This window comes from Barbatula barbatula (genome assembly GCF_947034865.1).
Source record: "Barbatula barbatula genome assembly, chromosome: 14".
Lineage (NCBI taxonomy): Eukaryota > Metazoa > Chordata > Actinopteri > Cypriniformes > Nemacheilidae > Barbatula > Barbatula barbatula.
Window position 1 is genome coordinate 22,730,154 of NC_136777.1, and position 16,380 is coordinate 22,746,533.

A 16,380-nucleotide genomic window follows, 5' to 3' on the forward strand; every position below is an offset into this window, starting at 1 on the left:
ACCGAAAACCGGCATACGTAACAACCAAGAATACTGCTTTACTATTGACGGATAAAACCCTCGTCGTCAGGAAAGAATCTTGGGGTTTAATTCTAGAGTAATCTTTCATTTGAGAGCCATATCGCAAACACCTTCCATTTTAAGAATATATCTAAACTACATCATATGCTATGCTGTTGCACCCGACGTAACTCTGTGTTCTATATCGAGATTCACAGCCAGCTAAACTCTCTCTTGCATCACTTCCTCCAAGGAACAGGCAATTGTTGTATTCGGCAAAGATTTAATTCAAAAAAGTGTGAAACTAAAAGATACAAGCACAAAAAACAAGGACTTAAAGACTAAATCAAAGTCAATAAAATTAAATCGTATTATTATTGCAATAAAGTGCATAAAGGCTAAATAGTAAAACAAAAAACATCTTTACATAGATTTATAATTAGCCTGTAACATGTTTACACAAAATCAGCATCCGTAAACACATTTTAACTTATATTGGACATATATCTGTTAATTGAACTATTAAACTATAAACTTACTCATATTGCCACTCAAAGGGCTCAAACATTAGGATGACGTTAGAAGGAAATGAAAGCATTTTTCTTCCTTACCGCATATCAGCTGTACTGCCACTATAACTATGGAACTAGCGCCCTCTAGCAGACAGAAAGAGCAATAGCATGTTAACAGCTCCAACACACTCCCCGTCTGGCATTATTTAAATGCCAAAATAACATGACTACAAAAACTTGTCCTTTGGGGACAGAAGAAGGATACAGTCCGAAATGGGTCTGAAGAAAGTTTTTGCAGTCTTATCACATGTCACCTTGACCTCCAACTTTCTTACCACACCGTCCTTACTTGGGAGAGTTTTCGTGACGATTCCCATTGGCCATTCATTCCTTTAAAGCTGCTTCTCTTTTAGAAGTATGATATCTCCTTCCTTCAAGTTTGGCTTGTTGCATTGCCACTTCTGACGACTTTGAAGTAGGTTAAGGTACTCTTTCTGCCATCTAGCCCAAAAGTTTTCAGCAAGGACTTGAACTCTTTTCCACTGATGTCTATACATGTCAGCTTTGGAGAGGTCTCCAGGTGGATTTGGAATTGCTTTGGCTTTCTTGGTAAGTAGAGTCATGGGTGTCAAGATTAAACTGGTACCAATGGCCTTGCGTTCACAATAGCTGTGACTTCAGCCATTAATGTTGTCAGGACCTCATGAGTCGGTCTTGGATTTCCTGCTTGCAGGAGAATTGAGTCCAGGATGCGCCGTGCGATCCCTATCATACGCTCCCATGTGCCTCCCATGTGGGATGAGTGAGGAGGATTGAATACCCAAGAGCATCTCTGCTCACATAAATAGTCATTCATGAAATCAAGACATGATTTTGCCTCTCTTGTCATGTTTTTTTTTAGTCTTGTGGCAGGATCATGACAGACACGCATGTTTTGTTTGTAGAGAGATTTTGCATTGTTAGTTTTGGTATGTCATGTGCTCTCTCCGGTCTTGTCTTGACCCCGCCTTCTTGTTCCCTTGTTAGCTTCCCCTCAGTGAGATTGCTACAATATTTTGATTTGAATTTAAAATTAATTATAGTGATCCTTATGTTGTTAAGGATTTGAACAAATAAAACTTCATTTTGAAGCCAAAATTCATAGCTCCCATTTCTGGGGGGAAAGGATCAGAAAATCTAACTTACAAGCAATTTCCAAAAGCCATGACAGTAGTAGTTCTAGTATACACAACTTACATTAAAAACAGATAAAAGATAACTTGATGAATATCACAAAACTCACAGATAACATGACTAGAGCCCTATTTCCATGGAATTATTATCTGGGGTTATTTAGAAATGATCCCCCCACATCTGTATATCACGTGGCGCATTCGCACGGGATAAGCGGGATCAGTGAAGCCTGTGATTTTACTCAAGGTTACGGACTTATTTCCCGGATATGATGGAAAGGCTATGCATATCGTTTTTTGTCATGATCCTGCCTCTCCTTGTCTTGGTTTTCGAGTCTTGTGGCAGGATCATGTCAGTCCCATGTGTTTTGTGTGGAGAAAGAGCATTGTTTTGGTTTGAGAAGCCATGCTCTCTCTCCGGTGTCACGTCCTTTAGCCCCGCCCCCTTGTTTCCCTGTTTGCAGTCCATTAGTGTTAGTCTTGTCTCCAGCCCTGATCCATCTTTCCCTTAGTGTTTCAGTCCCCTCACCTGCCTCGTGCAATCCTCCTGTTAGCTTTCCCTTAGTGTTTCATCCATGTCACCTGCCGCCACTCTCCCTGTGTCATCAGTCCTTGTTAGTGTTTCCCTTTATCAAGCCCCAGTTTTCCCTCTGTCCCTTGTCGGTTCATTGTCATTTTGTCATTATCGTACCTCCTCACGTCACCTTGTTGGATTATTCCTGTCTATGGATTATCGTGTTTGTTCCTGTTCTAAGTTTGTGGATTTTGTTGATTTATTATTCAAAGGACTTTGTTTGTTTTGTTCCCCATGTGGGAAGTTTTAGTTTACACTTTTGTCTTGTTTTAGATCATGTTCTCCCCATCGAGGGTCTTTTGTTTAAATAAAGTTTTTGTTATTTAACTCAGCTGCCTGCGTTTGGGTTCTGTCCACACACCGTGACAGAATGAACCGACCACAGAGAACCCAGCAGGCAGCCAGGGACCGTGAGCAGTCCTCTGCCAGCCAGGACCACCAGCATTGGTGGCAGTCGACTGCTGACTTAATTCAGCGGGGCGATGGTCCTTTCCAGCCTCAGGGAGATAGATCCCTTAGTGAGTATGCTCAAGCGTCTGTGGCAAGACGGGGTTTCATGCCAGAGACGCTCATGAATGCCTACTTCCTGGCGGGCCTCGTTAAGCCTCCACCGTTGGAGGAACGGGAGAGGCTGATCCGGGGGTCCTTTCAGCAACTGGTCAGCAGTCTTGCCTCCAGCTGCCCCTCGGCTGCACGCTCTCTCCTGCCTTCGATCCCAGAGAGTCGTTCCCTGAGGATTGGGGTTTTGGGCGTCACCACACACTCTGCTCCACCACCAGCTAGCCTCCGTGGTAGGCGTGGACGGCGGGAGTCGTGGGACTCCCCGTCCGACTCATCCAGCACAGAGATAGTGGGGTCCCCCACCGCTACTCTGCAGCCGGCCACACGTCCTGTGAGCCGGTCAAAGAGGAAGAAGCAGAGGAGAGCTGCACCATCCTGCCCTGCCCAGCACCCGGTATCCAGCCCTGCCCAGGCGTCAAGTCCGGTGGTCCCGTCAAGTCCGGTGGTCCCGTCAAGTCCGGTGGTCCCGTCAAGTCCGGTGGTCCCGTCGGTCCCACCTGCACCCAGTCCAGCGTCAAGTCCTGCCCTGCCGGCCTTCCAGCCGGCGTCAAGTCCTGCCCAGCCGGCCCTCCAACCTACAAACCAGTCAGCCTTGCCCCAGCCGTTCCCTACTACGGCCGTCCTGTCATGCCCTACCCCTTCTAGTTCCTCCCACTCCAAGAGAGGTATCCCTTCCATGCCCAGACCTTCCTACCCCACCCCTCCGCCCAGCTCTAGGAAGCAGGGTCCTGTCCCTCCTAAGTCTCCACCCAGTAATGTTCCCAAGTTTTTCCCACCAATTCCGCCTCCCTCCTTCCCATTGATATTTATTTTATTGTCCAATCCCTTTCTAGTCATGTCAGCCCTGCCCCTAGTGTGTTCTGTTCTGTGTTTATGGTGTCTGTCCTCCTGTCTGTCAGTCTTGTCATGTTTAGTGTGATCTTGAAGAACTCCTGGAGGAGTTCTTTAAGGCGGGCGCTCTGTCATGATCCTGCCTCTCCTTGTCTTGGTTTTCGAGTCTTGTGGCAGGATCATGTCAGTCCCATGTGTTTTGTGTGGAGAAAGAGCATTGTTTTGGTTTGAGAAGCCATGCTCTCTCTCCGGTATCACGTCCTTTAGCCCCGCCCCCTTGTTTCCCTGTTTGCAGTCCATTAGTGTTAGTCTTGTCTCCAGCCCTGATCCATCTTTCCCTTAGTGTTTCAGTCCCCTCACCTGCCTCGTGCAATCCTCCTGTTAGCTTTCCCTTAGTGTTTCATCCATGTCACCTGCCGCCACTCTCCCTGTGTCATCAGTCCTTGTTAGTGTTTCCCTTTATCAAGCCCCAGTTTCCCTCTGTCCCTTGTCGGTTCATTGTCATTTTGTCATTATCGTACCTCCTCACGTCACCTTGTTGGATTATTCCTGTCTATGGATTATCGTGTTTGTTCCTGTTCTAAGTTTGTGGATTTTGTTGATTTATTATTCAAAGGACTTTGTTTGTTTTGTTCCCCATGTGGGAAGTTTTAGTTTACACTTTTGTCTTGTTTTAGATCATGTTCTCCCCATCGAGGGTCTTTTGTTTAAATAAAGTTTTTGTTATTTAACTCAGCTGCCTGCGTTTGGGTTCTGTCCACACACCGTGACAGTTTTTTATATAGTTGTATGGTGTATAATGATATATGACTGTACCTGTCAGCATTTGAGACCCGCTATCACAAGCCGGACAGAAAATCACAGAATGGGTTTTAAATGTTACAGGAGTTTCCATGACAAATAACAAAATGGGAGACTCCCAGCCAAAACAACAGTGTTGGCAGGTATGGCTATGAACCAGCACCCGAAATAATATCAAAACACTTCAACACAACCTCCAATATTCGCAAATGGTGGATCAAACCTTGTAAAAGGATTTACAGCACAGGACTAATATTATAACAGGTCCTCTGTGTTTCCAAAACATGGTAATGTTTGGTAATTTGTGGGGGAATTTTTCCTTACAATAATTACAAATTACAGACATGGCCGATTCGCACAGGATTAAGATCACAGACAACTCTGCAATTATTACAAATGACTAGAGGTCCCCAGGCAATACTAATCCTGTGACGCTTTTAAAGAATATTTTTTTAAGATTTTAATTACTCACCCGAAAAAAGCTCACCGCTCAATCACTCGTAGTTGAGTCAAGCACCGAGGCGAGGTCATGCTTTGCTCCTGTCTCTCTCCCCATTGTTTATGAATGCTGGAAACCCACGCTATGGCAAATCTTGCGATGCCTATCAGTGATTTCCCGGTATGATCGCGCGACGACAGTTTCACAGCTGGAATATTAGCTTATGGAAAGGATCGTACATCACATTTGAAGGGCTGAACCCTGTGTTTCTCTCTTTATCTTAAATTTGTGCTTCTCTGTGATAACCACTGTGCGTGTGTTAGTAGGTATGTATATTGTGTGTGGAGTTGTGGGTCCGTGTTTTGTATGAGGGTGTGTTTTCAAATTTTTTGTTTTTACTTGAATAACTTTAAATATTTTGCTTATAGTCAATATGTTTTATGTACAACTGCTTTGTAGCAATGAAAATTGTATAAAGCGCTATATAAATAAAGTTGACTTGACTTGGTTGAACGCACAGTCTCTAAATTATTATAATATTAATCTTGAGTTTTTTGTATTGCATACTTCTTATCTTCGAAGAGTTAGTTTGATCACATTTATTAAAGAAAGATACAGCTGTACCCAGGGCTCTTAAGTCACACGCATTCAACGTGAGACTTGCATTTCACAGTTTTGAATGATGTATTGGTCTTATTTATTAGACCCAAATTACCAGAGTATTTTTAGTCTCTTTCTGCAGTGATAAGAAAAAGAGATGCTTCAATGTTTTGCTTAGGCATCAGGCTTAAACGTGTAATTTTTTTATCATCGGAAAAAAATAATTCTTGCTGTTTTCACCATTAGGATTTTGACTCCGAGCGGTAATGTTATTTTATATGTTTTATATGTTGACAATGCGTGGATCTGAAATCATCTAAAAGAGAAGCGTGCACATTTTTTGGTGAGTATATCATTTTTATCTGAATCACATAGATGCATGTTTGAGAAATGTATACTTACACACATACTGAATAAAACCCCCTGATCCCTGAAGGGGTCTCACTACCCCAGTATCTATGATCTACACTACAGTCTTAGATTTATTCTCCGGCTGTTTTACAAAAGGAAGTATTGAAACAGAATCCGGATGCCTCTGGCCCATTGTCTGTCCTCTCATATTCCATGCTGATAGCGGTCCGTGTTTTAAATCAGCAATAATTGCATCAGATTATATGGTATGACACATTGTCATCTGAACGGGTGAATCCCATTTAGCTAGAGCTACAGGGTTCAGCCCTTCAAATGTGATGTAGAGTAGCCACATATGGGGAGACATACACTCCCCTCCAAAAGTATTGTAGTAGACTGAAAACATTTGTGTTTGACATCAAAAACACACTCAATGCTCTGACACTTATGCTTTATATAAAATATAGATAAAACAAGAAATGTAAAATGTGTGCTTTGTCACATCAATCCATGTCAAACAAACTCATTAGCTCTGAAAACTCTCATTGTTGAACATGTTATTAGTAAATAGCTTTAAAAGACAAATACAGAAAATAAAAGTCATAACAGAGAACCGCAGCTGTGCTCACAGTGAGGTGTTCTCTATAGACGAGATTCCAGCATCTTTAGCCATTGAATAGAAATGTCCATGTTTGTTAAACAATGCACTGGGTGAATCAAACTCCACAATTTTCCCGGAATCCAGGACCATCACCCTAAAGAGACAAGGACAAATAGTTAGAATGGCATGAGAATTGCTGAGTATTTTCTCTATAAAACTGAAGTTTACCAAAGACAGTTTGAAACTGCCCTGGTTAATGATGTCATGACCCTGTAACCAATCACATCAACTCATTTAACCTTATGGATCAGCAGTTTGAGCCATGTTACTTAATACCGTATATTGTCTCAAATGTTTTCCCTAGTATTATAAAAAGCTGCATGTAAAGTTGCTTTGCAACAACGAAAATTGTTAAAAGTGCTATATAAATGAAATTGAATTGTAATATATATGTGTGCATCTATACATCAACTGTATATACAGTATGTGTGTACATAGTATATTGGGACGGTACTGTTTATACGAATCAATATTCATCTTTATATATTCGGTTGGTTTTCTGAGGTCTGTAGGATCATCAAGACTATAGTTAAAAACATGACTGCAGTTAACAGTCTCAACACCTAAAGATAAATGCTCACCGTGAGCTGTCCAGAATGGTGTTCAGACGGTGAGCAACAGTTAGCACAGTACAGTGGGAAAACTCTTTGCGGATGGTGGTCTGGATGAGATCATCCGTCTCCAGATCCACAGCTGCCGTGGCTTCATCCAGGATGAGTATGCGAGATTTTCGGAGCAGGGCCCGGGCTAAACAAAGCAGTTGTCTCTGACCGAGACTATTACAAATGAACAAGACATAGAAAGTTGTGATAAAACGGAATCATCTTTCATTCTGATAGAAAAAAAAGTAATGCAGTTTTAATGCAGTGTATGTGTTTTTGTTATGTGGCACTCCCTGTTTTAGGGCTTTACCCATTTCTGGTTGGTTCGCTGCATTTGAATTCTGCCTCTGGATTTCATTTCAAGTGCATATTTAAGCATCAGGAGAAGTTACAGCACTACTATGGGCTGCTCACGCTGTAAGAATTTTTGCATTGCACCCTAAACTAAGTTGAAGCGTAATTCTATTTAAATATGAATGAAATAAATATTTACGGAAGCCTCGGGTCATGAGCAACTTTCAAGAATGGATCTGTGTTGAGAATGTCAAAATAAAATCAGCCAAAAATAATCATCAAACATCAATGTTGAAATTATGTTTTGTTGTTTTATCAATATTTTTTGTAACCCTTATTACAGGTTTCAGTTATTTAGATTTATAAAAAAACGATGATTATTTTCATGATAAGGCAGTACAATTATTATTTAAAACATAAATAGAAGTTTGAATCAAGTATAAACTGAAATGAATGACATGTGAACTTCATGATCATTTTTTACTTCCGTATCCTGAGACATTTCCAAATTTAAGGGAATTTCAAATGACAAAAAGGGTGGGCGTGGCTTGTGTTGTAAATTGGAGATAAAAACAGCCGTTGCATTTTAAACTGGCAACAGACTGACGTTTGAAAGGATTTTGAAGGCAGATAACAGACGACTACCTGACGTCATCTGAAGTGGATAGTTACTAGGGCTGAAGTGCATTTTCAGATTTTAATGTAAGAGTATAAGTACACATGAATTTTGAAAAGAAAATGACCCAAACAGATAAGCATTTAAGATAAATACCAAACTATTCCGTGACTAAGTAGGAATCATAATTTTTTATTTCACTGGGACTTTAAGAACGAAGTACAGAGTTGGTTAAAACTAGCTGGTAGTTTAGTGTATTAGTGTAAGAACTTACTGGTCCAACCCTACACAGAGCTGTGTTCATGTTTACCTTAAATTCTCTCCTCCCTCTGAAACCTCATGTTGAAGTTTTGACGATAAACTTGTAACAAAATTGTTCAGATGAGCCAACTCCAAAACCCTCCAAATATCCTCATCACTAAACTTCTCAAAAGGGTCCAGATTCATGCGCAGAGTTCCAGAGAAAAGCACTGGGTCCTGTAATGAAGATTTAGCTTATTCTTTTTCAATCATCAATTTGCACTTAAACATTTTTTTAGAAAAGAGCTTTGATCTTAAATGAAACTGAGCTGAATAAAGAATAACCAATACTGTAATATCCAACGATTGTTATAATATTCAAATATCTATCATTTTCAAAATAATATAATAAGTCAGCCATAAAGCGTCAAAGCTTGCTCAGCTGACGTCATCAGGAGTAGCCAATGAGTGTCACCCCAGGGTGATTCAACACCTACAAGACTGTCCTGTTTAAGTTGCCTTCTTCAGCGTTTTTATCATACCACGGTCAAAAAAAACCACCCCATCCCCAACTCCACTTCATCTGACTGCATCTATTAGGTAACCATTCATTTCATCCTGTATGCATCCTGATTTTTGAATAATATTTTAAAATATCAAAACATTTTTTACAAGTACTCCACAGTTGCGCATTTTACTTCCTGTATCCCTTAACAGACCGATCAGTGTTTGTCATCACACACTCTTGTTTGGGTTATTTCTAAGCCAGCTTTGGGTCAAAAATGGACAAATCCACTGGTTGGGTTAAATGAACACAGAGAATGTTTAAACTTGACCCAACAACAACCCAGCACTAATAGAGTAGCTCCACCCCTTGTTAAAGAACAATGACTGCAACATACACCATTGCAGTCAGCAGGTACATGCTATCTTCTGTAAATCACACACCTGGGGAATGATGGTTATTCTGCTTCTGAGATCATGGAGTCCCAAGGTAGAAATATCAATACCATCAATGAGGATTTGGCCTTCTGCAGCCTCAATAATGCGAAATAAACAGTTGGTCAGACTAGATTTGCCAGCTCCAGTTCGTCCAACAATGCCGATCTGGGCAAAAAGAAAAACCATGTGATGGTGCACAATAAATCTGGCAATATTCAAAATTTCATAAAATGCACAGTTTAGCAAAATCTCCACATTCATTGAATCCACCCTCAACTTAAAACATGTAAAAGTCTTTTAGCCTCATTTAAGCCGTCATTTACATTAACAAAATGTAAGCACTTGTAAAATGGACACTTGGTTTCATCTCCTTACCTTCTCAGTGCTTTCAATGTTGCATGTTATTCCATGGAGAATAAGATCCAGTTCAGGCCGGTATCGAACCTTGTAGTTTTTAAAGGAAATCTTCCCAGCCGTTGGCCAGCCATCTGGAGGACGATTCTCTGTGATCCACTGAGCCTGTAGACAATATTTTTAAGTACTGCGTGAATTTGATACCGTAAAATTATTAGCTGAATATAAACCCATATAACTTCAGTGTTCGTGATTATGACGCATGTGCGACAATGCGCAGGTCCCTTCCAAAACATCCGGGTGTTCTACTATTAGCATTTCAAAGCCAAGTCTACCAACCCTGAAGATTGCAAAATGTCTACCTCATTTTTGATCTCTGTGTACTCGCTCACTCTCTCCACAGCAACAATATTGGTTTCCAGTTCTGATGTCATTCTCACTAACCAGTTTAAGGTCTGGGTCACCTAGGGACAATGTGGGAATGCACATTATTGAACAAATGTTTGGAAATGAATAATGGAAAGATTCTTTACTTTGACACACTGATAAAATGTATAGCGTCTGCCCAAAACATCAATGTAACAGTAAAAATATGAAAAATCTGAAAAACTATTTTACATTTAAGGCATATGAGATGGACAGTCCAACCAGTCCACTCTCCAGAGAGTCACGGGAGATTACGGCGAACAATGCAGAGAAAAATACCACCAGATTCCCCAGGGATTCCAAGCGCATGGCCAACCACCTAAAAAACACCAGACAACATCAAGTATGAAGCAAAAACAGACATAAACCTTGATGTGATTCATACAATCTCACCTATTGGAAACAATCCAAGGATAAACGCTTTTAAGATTCTCATCAATGGTGGTCTCATTTTGCTGGAGAAAACGCAGCTGGTGTCCATATGCCCTGATGACAGAGAGGCCTGATACTGTTTCTCCAAAGTGTGAGTATATGGGCGATCGAGACACAGAGTCCAGTCGCCTCAGCTGTCTGGATGTGGCAACATAAAACCTCTGAAACACAGGAGACAAAACACAACAACACCACTAGAGAACTACGTAGATTTACAAATCTTCAAGTAGAACGGAGGTCTTTTCATGGGCTGATTCTGTTCAGTTCCTTTCCTCACAACTGGCTGCTGTATTACCTGTACAAAGTAGTAGATGACAGCCATCGGAACCACAACTGCAGTAAAAAGTGGAGTAGCCAGACAGATCACAAACAAAGTTCCTATTACTCCGAGAAGACAAAGAATCCAGGATTTGAAGGACATGGGGATCATCTCATCCACAGTAAATATATCCTAAAATAATGTAGTGTGAAAACAGGCATACGTGTTACTATAGCCATAGTGACATTTATATGTGGACTACTAGTTTACTGAGCAGGTTTCACTGTTTTACTCTGTCTGAATGGGATTTGCATTACTGTAGTAATTATGTTATTACAGAGGCAGCTCCATCCATAAAATTAACATTACATTATAATATAATATAAACATGACATAACCGTGGCAAGAAGATTTGACATTCAGTGCATTTGGTTTACACTGTGTTGGTCAATCTGGGTTCGCAATCATTTTAACACACACATACATATATATTTATATATATTTATATATATATTCACAAATATTACATCTTGCTGGTGCTACCTGCTCCAGTGTAAAGTAAAAATGTCCATGCAGTTTAAGTTAACCATACAAGCTGACAGATCAAATGATTTTTGACAGCTTGAACACAGTGTTAAAAACACACCTACCTTAGCAAAACGGTTGACTATGCGTCCCGACGGTGTGGTATCGTAGAATACCATGGGCACTCTCAGAATGTTTGACAGCAGTCGTGTGTGTAGAATCCTTGATGCATTAATGGCTCCATTGGCTAGGAGTATAGTACCTAAAAACACCAGGAAACCTGACAAAAGCCACACCATCAGTCAGTCAGATAGTCTGCTATTATCTTATAATGTCACTGTTGGACAAATATTCCGAAATGACATGTCGATAAAACATTTGTGACTCTGGACCACAAAACCCATCACAACGGTACATTGTTTTAGATAAGACCGAGGGTGCGAAAAAATCAAAATATTAGCCTTGTCCATCGGAGTATAATAACGGTTACGGTATACTATTTGCTGTAGGAAATTTACAAAATATCTTATTTTTTGCATAAAATAAAAATTGGTCATTTTGACCCATACAATTTATTGTAGGCTACTGCTACAAAGATACATGTGCGACTTATGACTGGTTTTGTGATCCAGGGTTGATTTAAAAGTACCTTGTACTATTCCCAGCGCTCCAAAGACACCTATTCTAGTGTCTCTAACGTGAGCCGGGTAGCTCGAGTTCAGATATTCCACAGCATCATTGGTCCAGTCACTGAGCCACAGGTTTTGACCGATAAAGGCCACGTTCTGAACGAAGTAGATCAGGAAGCTCCAGATTGTATAACTCCAGCCCATAGCCCTCAGATACTGAAGAAAAACTGAGAACTTCACCTGAAGCATAACAAAAGATTAGCTGAGATCACAAGACACACAGAAGAGGTTCAGAATACGCCACAGATTGTTCTGACGTACTTTTCCTGTCTCCATTGCCTCTTTCTCAATCAGTCGCTGTCCCTTCTTATCGCTGGTGTCTTTTCCGCCTGTAAGCGAGCTGTTTTTCCTTAGTCTAATCGTAAAAACACGTTTTTATTAAATATAAACCCATTACAAATGTCACTCCTCAGAGTTTGATGCATTTCAGCTGCAGAATCGTGGTGCACGTATGTAATCAATTCTCTCGTCTTTTTTACAGGTGAGAAATCTGTGCAGCGTACCTTCCATTCTGTTGAGCGAGGCGCTGGCTGTGGCGTAAGCTGTTTTCTCTTTTCAGCGTGCTTGAGATGATGTCCTCAGGAGAGCCATCGGCCTGTGGCTCCAAACTCTCAGCAACTGTGTCAAACTCTTCATAGCCTGAGGAGTCCTGAGCTGTGACGTACGATCAGTATACATTCAGTTGACAAACATTCTGCGGTGTTTGGTGTTTTAACATTGCAACACGGTTATTTCTCTTTTGCAGCAGGAAGTGCTGGACAAATTACAGTCCACCCAGCAGGAACGTCTTGGAATGAATGTGTTTACACACTTCACAACAAATTACAATTCTCACCTAAATGTGGAATATATTACTGTAAGATTTTAAACACACTTTTGATATATCAAACATTGGCATAGAAATTAAAGGCAAAATAATTATTTCATGTTCCCCAATTTGAGTGCTAATGAAAAATCAATGACATATAGCCATTAGGAAATGTGTGAAATCTGAAAGTCAATGATTATTAATGACACAAACAATAATTATGGGAAACGTGCCTCCCTGGTATGAGGCTCTTACTGTAGGTTTAAAATAATAATGTTGGCTGTATATACGCATAGGATCAAAACAATACTTTTTTCGAGAGTGTTTCTTATGGCAAAGAGAAAAAAACAACACCCCGACTTGATTGGAAAGGAGCAGAAGAGTGAAGGTCTAAACCAAGTGGTCACTAATGGATAGCCTTCCTTGATTATCTTTGCATGAAATACTATGACTCTTGCTTATGTAAAGAAATTGGAGGACAAACCTTTAGAGCCATCAGCTTTGATGCTTTCCTCTCTTGCATATGTGTCCAGGAATTCAGAAAAAGCCCCTTTGCTGGCTCGAAGACTGTTGTAGGATCCCACTTCAGAAACAACCCCATCCACCAAGACAACAATTGTATCCACATACGGCAAGAAGCTAATTCCATGTGTTACCAAGATACGGGTCTACAAGGAAAAAATAAAACTGATAAAAGCGCTTAAATGTAACATAACAGTATTGCAGTTTGCCCAACACATGCAGTGCTCGAATTGAATCATGTCTTATGGGGGTCTCTACCATGAGATGGAATAAAATCTTAAAACTTATTTTATAAAGGTTTTCTAACAGAAAATATGAAAAATGTTTCACCCCAAAAATTGAGTATAACATTTTCTGTTTCTGAGTCCAAGTTAGGACTTCTTAGTATTTTTTGTCCAAGCTATCTTCAGAGAGGTGCTAAACACGCAGTGAACGGCATCAAGCACTTTCATAACAGTTTTCATTACAGTGAGGGGGAAACGCTATTGAATGTGTTGCTATGGACAACTCGTCATTCATTTCCTCACCTTCTTTTTGAGCAGTCCTTTTGGTCCAATCACCCTCTCAAACAAATGTTTTCCCACATGTGAGTCTACAGCAGACAGCGGGTCATCAAGCAGGTAGACATCTGCGCAGCTATAAGCCGCCCTGGCCAGACTCACTCTCTGTTTCTGTCCCCCGCTTAGATTGATACCCTGTGGCACAGCATGTGTTAAAAGAAACCAATCAGTTCTTTTCATTGGTTTATTTCTAGATTGTTTCTCTGGTTATGTTTTCTGTTCGCTCCCATGCCCTCCTCATCCGCTTTCAAGGCATAAAGAGGTTACGCATTGGACTGACTTGCTTGATGTGGCTGTCAGATTTCTTCCCGCTCATTACAAATGTCTTCAGTGACACATTGGCTTAGCAAGAAGCCATTTTGTTCATCACAGTTCATTCATTTAACATGCTTTACCTTTTCTCCAATCTCAGTCAGATCTCCACCTGGCAGGAGGTCCAGGTCTGGTCGCAGAGCGCATGCATCCACCACGGAATGGTACTGTTTGTCATCCAGCTCTGATCCAAACAGAATGTTGTCTTTTAGAGTTGCATTCTGTATCCACGCCTGCTGTGGCACATACGCTACAGATCCCTGAGCGAGCACATGTTTACAAGACATCAGCAAATTGATGTACTGTAAGTAACAGCATAACAGTACAAGGTCTGTTGGATTACTTTGAGATTAATGTGACCCTTGATTTTGTTCATCTCTCCCAGCAGAGCTGATATTAGCGACGTCTTGCCCGACCCAACGGCCCCGACCACGGCCACCAGACATCCTTCATTAATGTCCAGAGATACACTGAAAGACAGACATATAGTCATATGCAGGAATAACCATAATGTTAAAAGCCTATCACCAGTGTTGGGTGTAACTAGTTACTAAGTCATTCGTTACTATAACTCAGCAGTATTCAATTCATGTTCCAAGAGGTCGGGTCTTTATATTTTCTCCCAAACTGAGGTCCGGACCATGTGTTTTTTTAAATAAATAAATATTTAATCAATTTAGCCCCGTTGGATATAGTGTTTAAAAGATATGATCTTTTATCAGGCCATTTATTTGATATTTTGATATATGTAGCTTATGTATATGTGGCTTTAGAGGAATGTCTTCTTAATAGAAGTCTGATAATTAATATTTTTAAATAAAAAACTACTGACAACATGCAAACAGGAAATGTAATGTAAGAATTAAAATGCTATAAAACAATTAAAATCATAAACAGAAAACAACTAATTTAGTTACAAACTAAATTAGCCTTTCCATGCCATTGTCACATTTTCCCTTTCAGACCAGAACTACTTCTATCTTTAAATCATTTTCTAGTTAAAATGTTGTTCATTACAAAATGTGAACCTGCTTGTGAAAACCCCTGCAGAATATTCTGTGAAAATATAACAACAATATCTTCAACATTGACTGAATAATACCAAAATCGTAGTGAAATGAATGCTTGAAATTAATCTTTGATGCTGGTTATAATAATCAATTAGATTATGAGATGGCAAAAGATCATTTACATAAATGTTCCTGAGAGCGCTTGTGATGTGTGATTCTCCATTGTGAAGATGCTCAATTTAAACAACCAAAATAGTCAAAAGTTTGAAATGGTCTATTAGGGTTTGTCTCGCAGTCCGCCTATTGAGGATGACTGCTATAATTTAATCCTTTTTCCCTTGAAAAACTAAATGTTTTTTCTGTAATTTAATTAACGTTACTTGTGATGTAATTAAACTAAATACTTTGTGTGATATACTTGTGTGCAATAGTGTAATTGGCATCAAAGTTCAAAGTCTAACTTTCAAATCCCTGCTTTAATGTATAATCCTCACATATACTTTGGTCCGTTAATAAGAATACTTGATGTAGTTTAATATTATTGATTTGAATGAATTCAAATAGCCGTTCCATGTCTATCCTTGAATCACTTAACTAATCAAGATTGATGTTGAATACAGAAAGTAATTAGTAATGAGTGATTAAATACGTTTTTGAGAGAGTTATTTGTACAGTAATCTGATCACACTATTGAATACATATATAATTAGAAACTAGTAATTAATGACTTTTTTCAGCGTAACTTGCCCAACACTGCCTAGCACACACACACACACACACACACACACACACACCTGATGACAGGTACATCTACACGTGGAAGTAATGTGTGCAACTAGGAATCATTATATGATAAATAAAAGCAAACAAAAGTGTTGCTGTAGTAAAACTCACTTCTTCAGAACTGGATCTGTTCCTCTCTCCCAGGCAAACGTGCCTTCAGAAATATTCACCGCAGCACCTTATTCATGAAGATCTAATCACTGACTGAGATTTCACACTGAACAGCTCATGTACATTAAGTTTGTTCCATGCAGTATGTTATACCATAAGGACAAATCATGATATTAACACAATTGAGCACTTTACAACAGAGAAAAGTCTCAACAGTGCACTCTTTTCTTACTGAATGTGTTGTCATGTGAAACAGCCATTGAGTCCAGATCGTCGCCACCAAGAAATTTCTCTAGCCTTTTTTTAGATACACTGGTCTAAACACACAAATCAAGTTAAAATGGCTGTTTTTATACCAGTTCAACAAATAATCTTACCCACTTTTAAATATCT

The 16,380-nt window shown here is 39.9% G+C and overlaps 1 protein-coding gene across 3 annotated transcripts in view; it reads right to left on the bottom strand.

The window, feature by feature from the left end:
- Positions 1-5,832: 5,832 nt before the first annotated feature.
- Positions 5,833-16,380, bottom strand: part of abcc2 (ATP binding cassette subfamily C member 2) — a 28,852-nt gene continuing 18,304 nt past the window's right edge. For all 3 annotated transcript variants that reach the window (XM_079473713.1, XM_079473715.1, XM_079473714.1), the window contains 19 exons: positions 16,220-16,304; positions 15,988-16,054; positions 14,427-14,553; positions 14,167-14,343; positions 13,739-13,906; positions 13,174-13,357; positions 12,385-12,535; positions 12,143-12,236; positions 11,842-12,061; positions 11,318-11,472; positions 10,704-10,859; positions 10,370-10,569; positions 10,169-10,295; positions 9,913-10,014; positions 9,572-9,715; positions 9,203-9,361; positions 8,325-8,491; positions 7,084-7,278; positions 5,833-6,596 (listed from right to left, as the gene is read on the bottom strand). In XM_079473713.1, the coding sequence (XP_079329839.1) occupies positions 6,467-6,596; positions 7,084-7,278; positions 8,325-8,491; positions 9,203-9,361; positions 9,572-9,715; positions 9,913-10,014; positions 10,169-10,295; positions 10,370-10,569; positions 10,704-10,859; positions 11,318-11,472; positions 11,842-12,061; positions 12,143-12,236; positions 12,385-12,535; positions 13,174-13,357; positions 13,739-13,906; positions 14,167-14,343; positions 14,427-14,553; positions 15,988-16,054; positions 16,220-16,304 (2,808 nt within the window). In that variant the 3' untranslated portion in view covers positions 5,833-6,466. The remainder of the gene's footprint in view (positions 6,597-7,083; positions 7,279-8,324; positions 8,492-9,202; positions 9,362-9,571; positions 9,716-9,912; positions 10,015-10,168; positions 10,296-10,369; positions 10,570-10,703; positions 10,860-11,317; positions 11,473-11,841; positions 12,062-12,142; positions 12,237-12,384; positions 12,536-13,173; positions 13,358-13,738; positions 13,907-14,166; positions 14,344-14,426; positions 14,554-15,987; positions 16,055-16,219; positions 16,305-16,380) is intronic.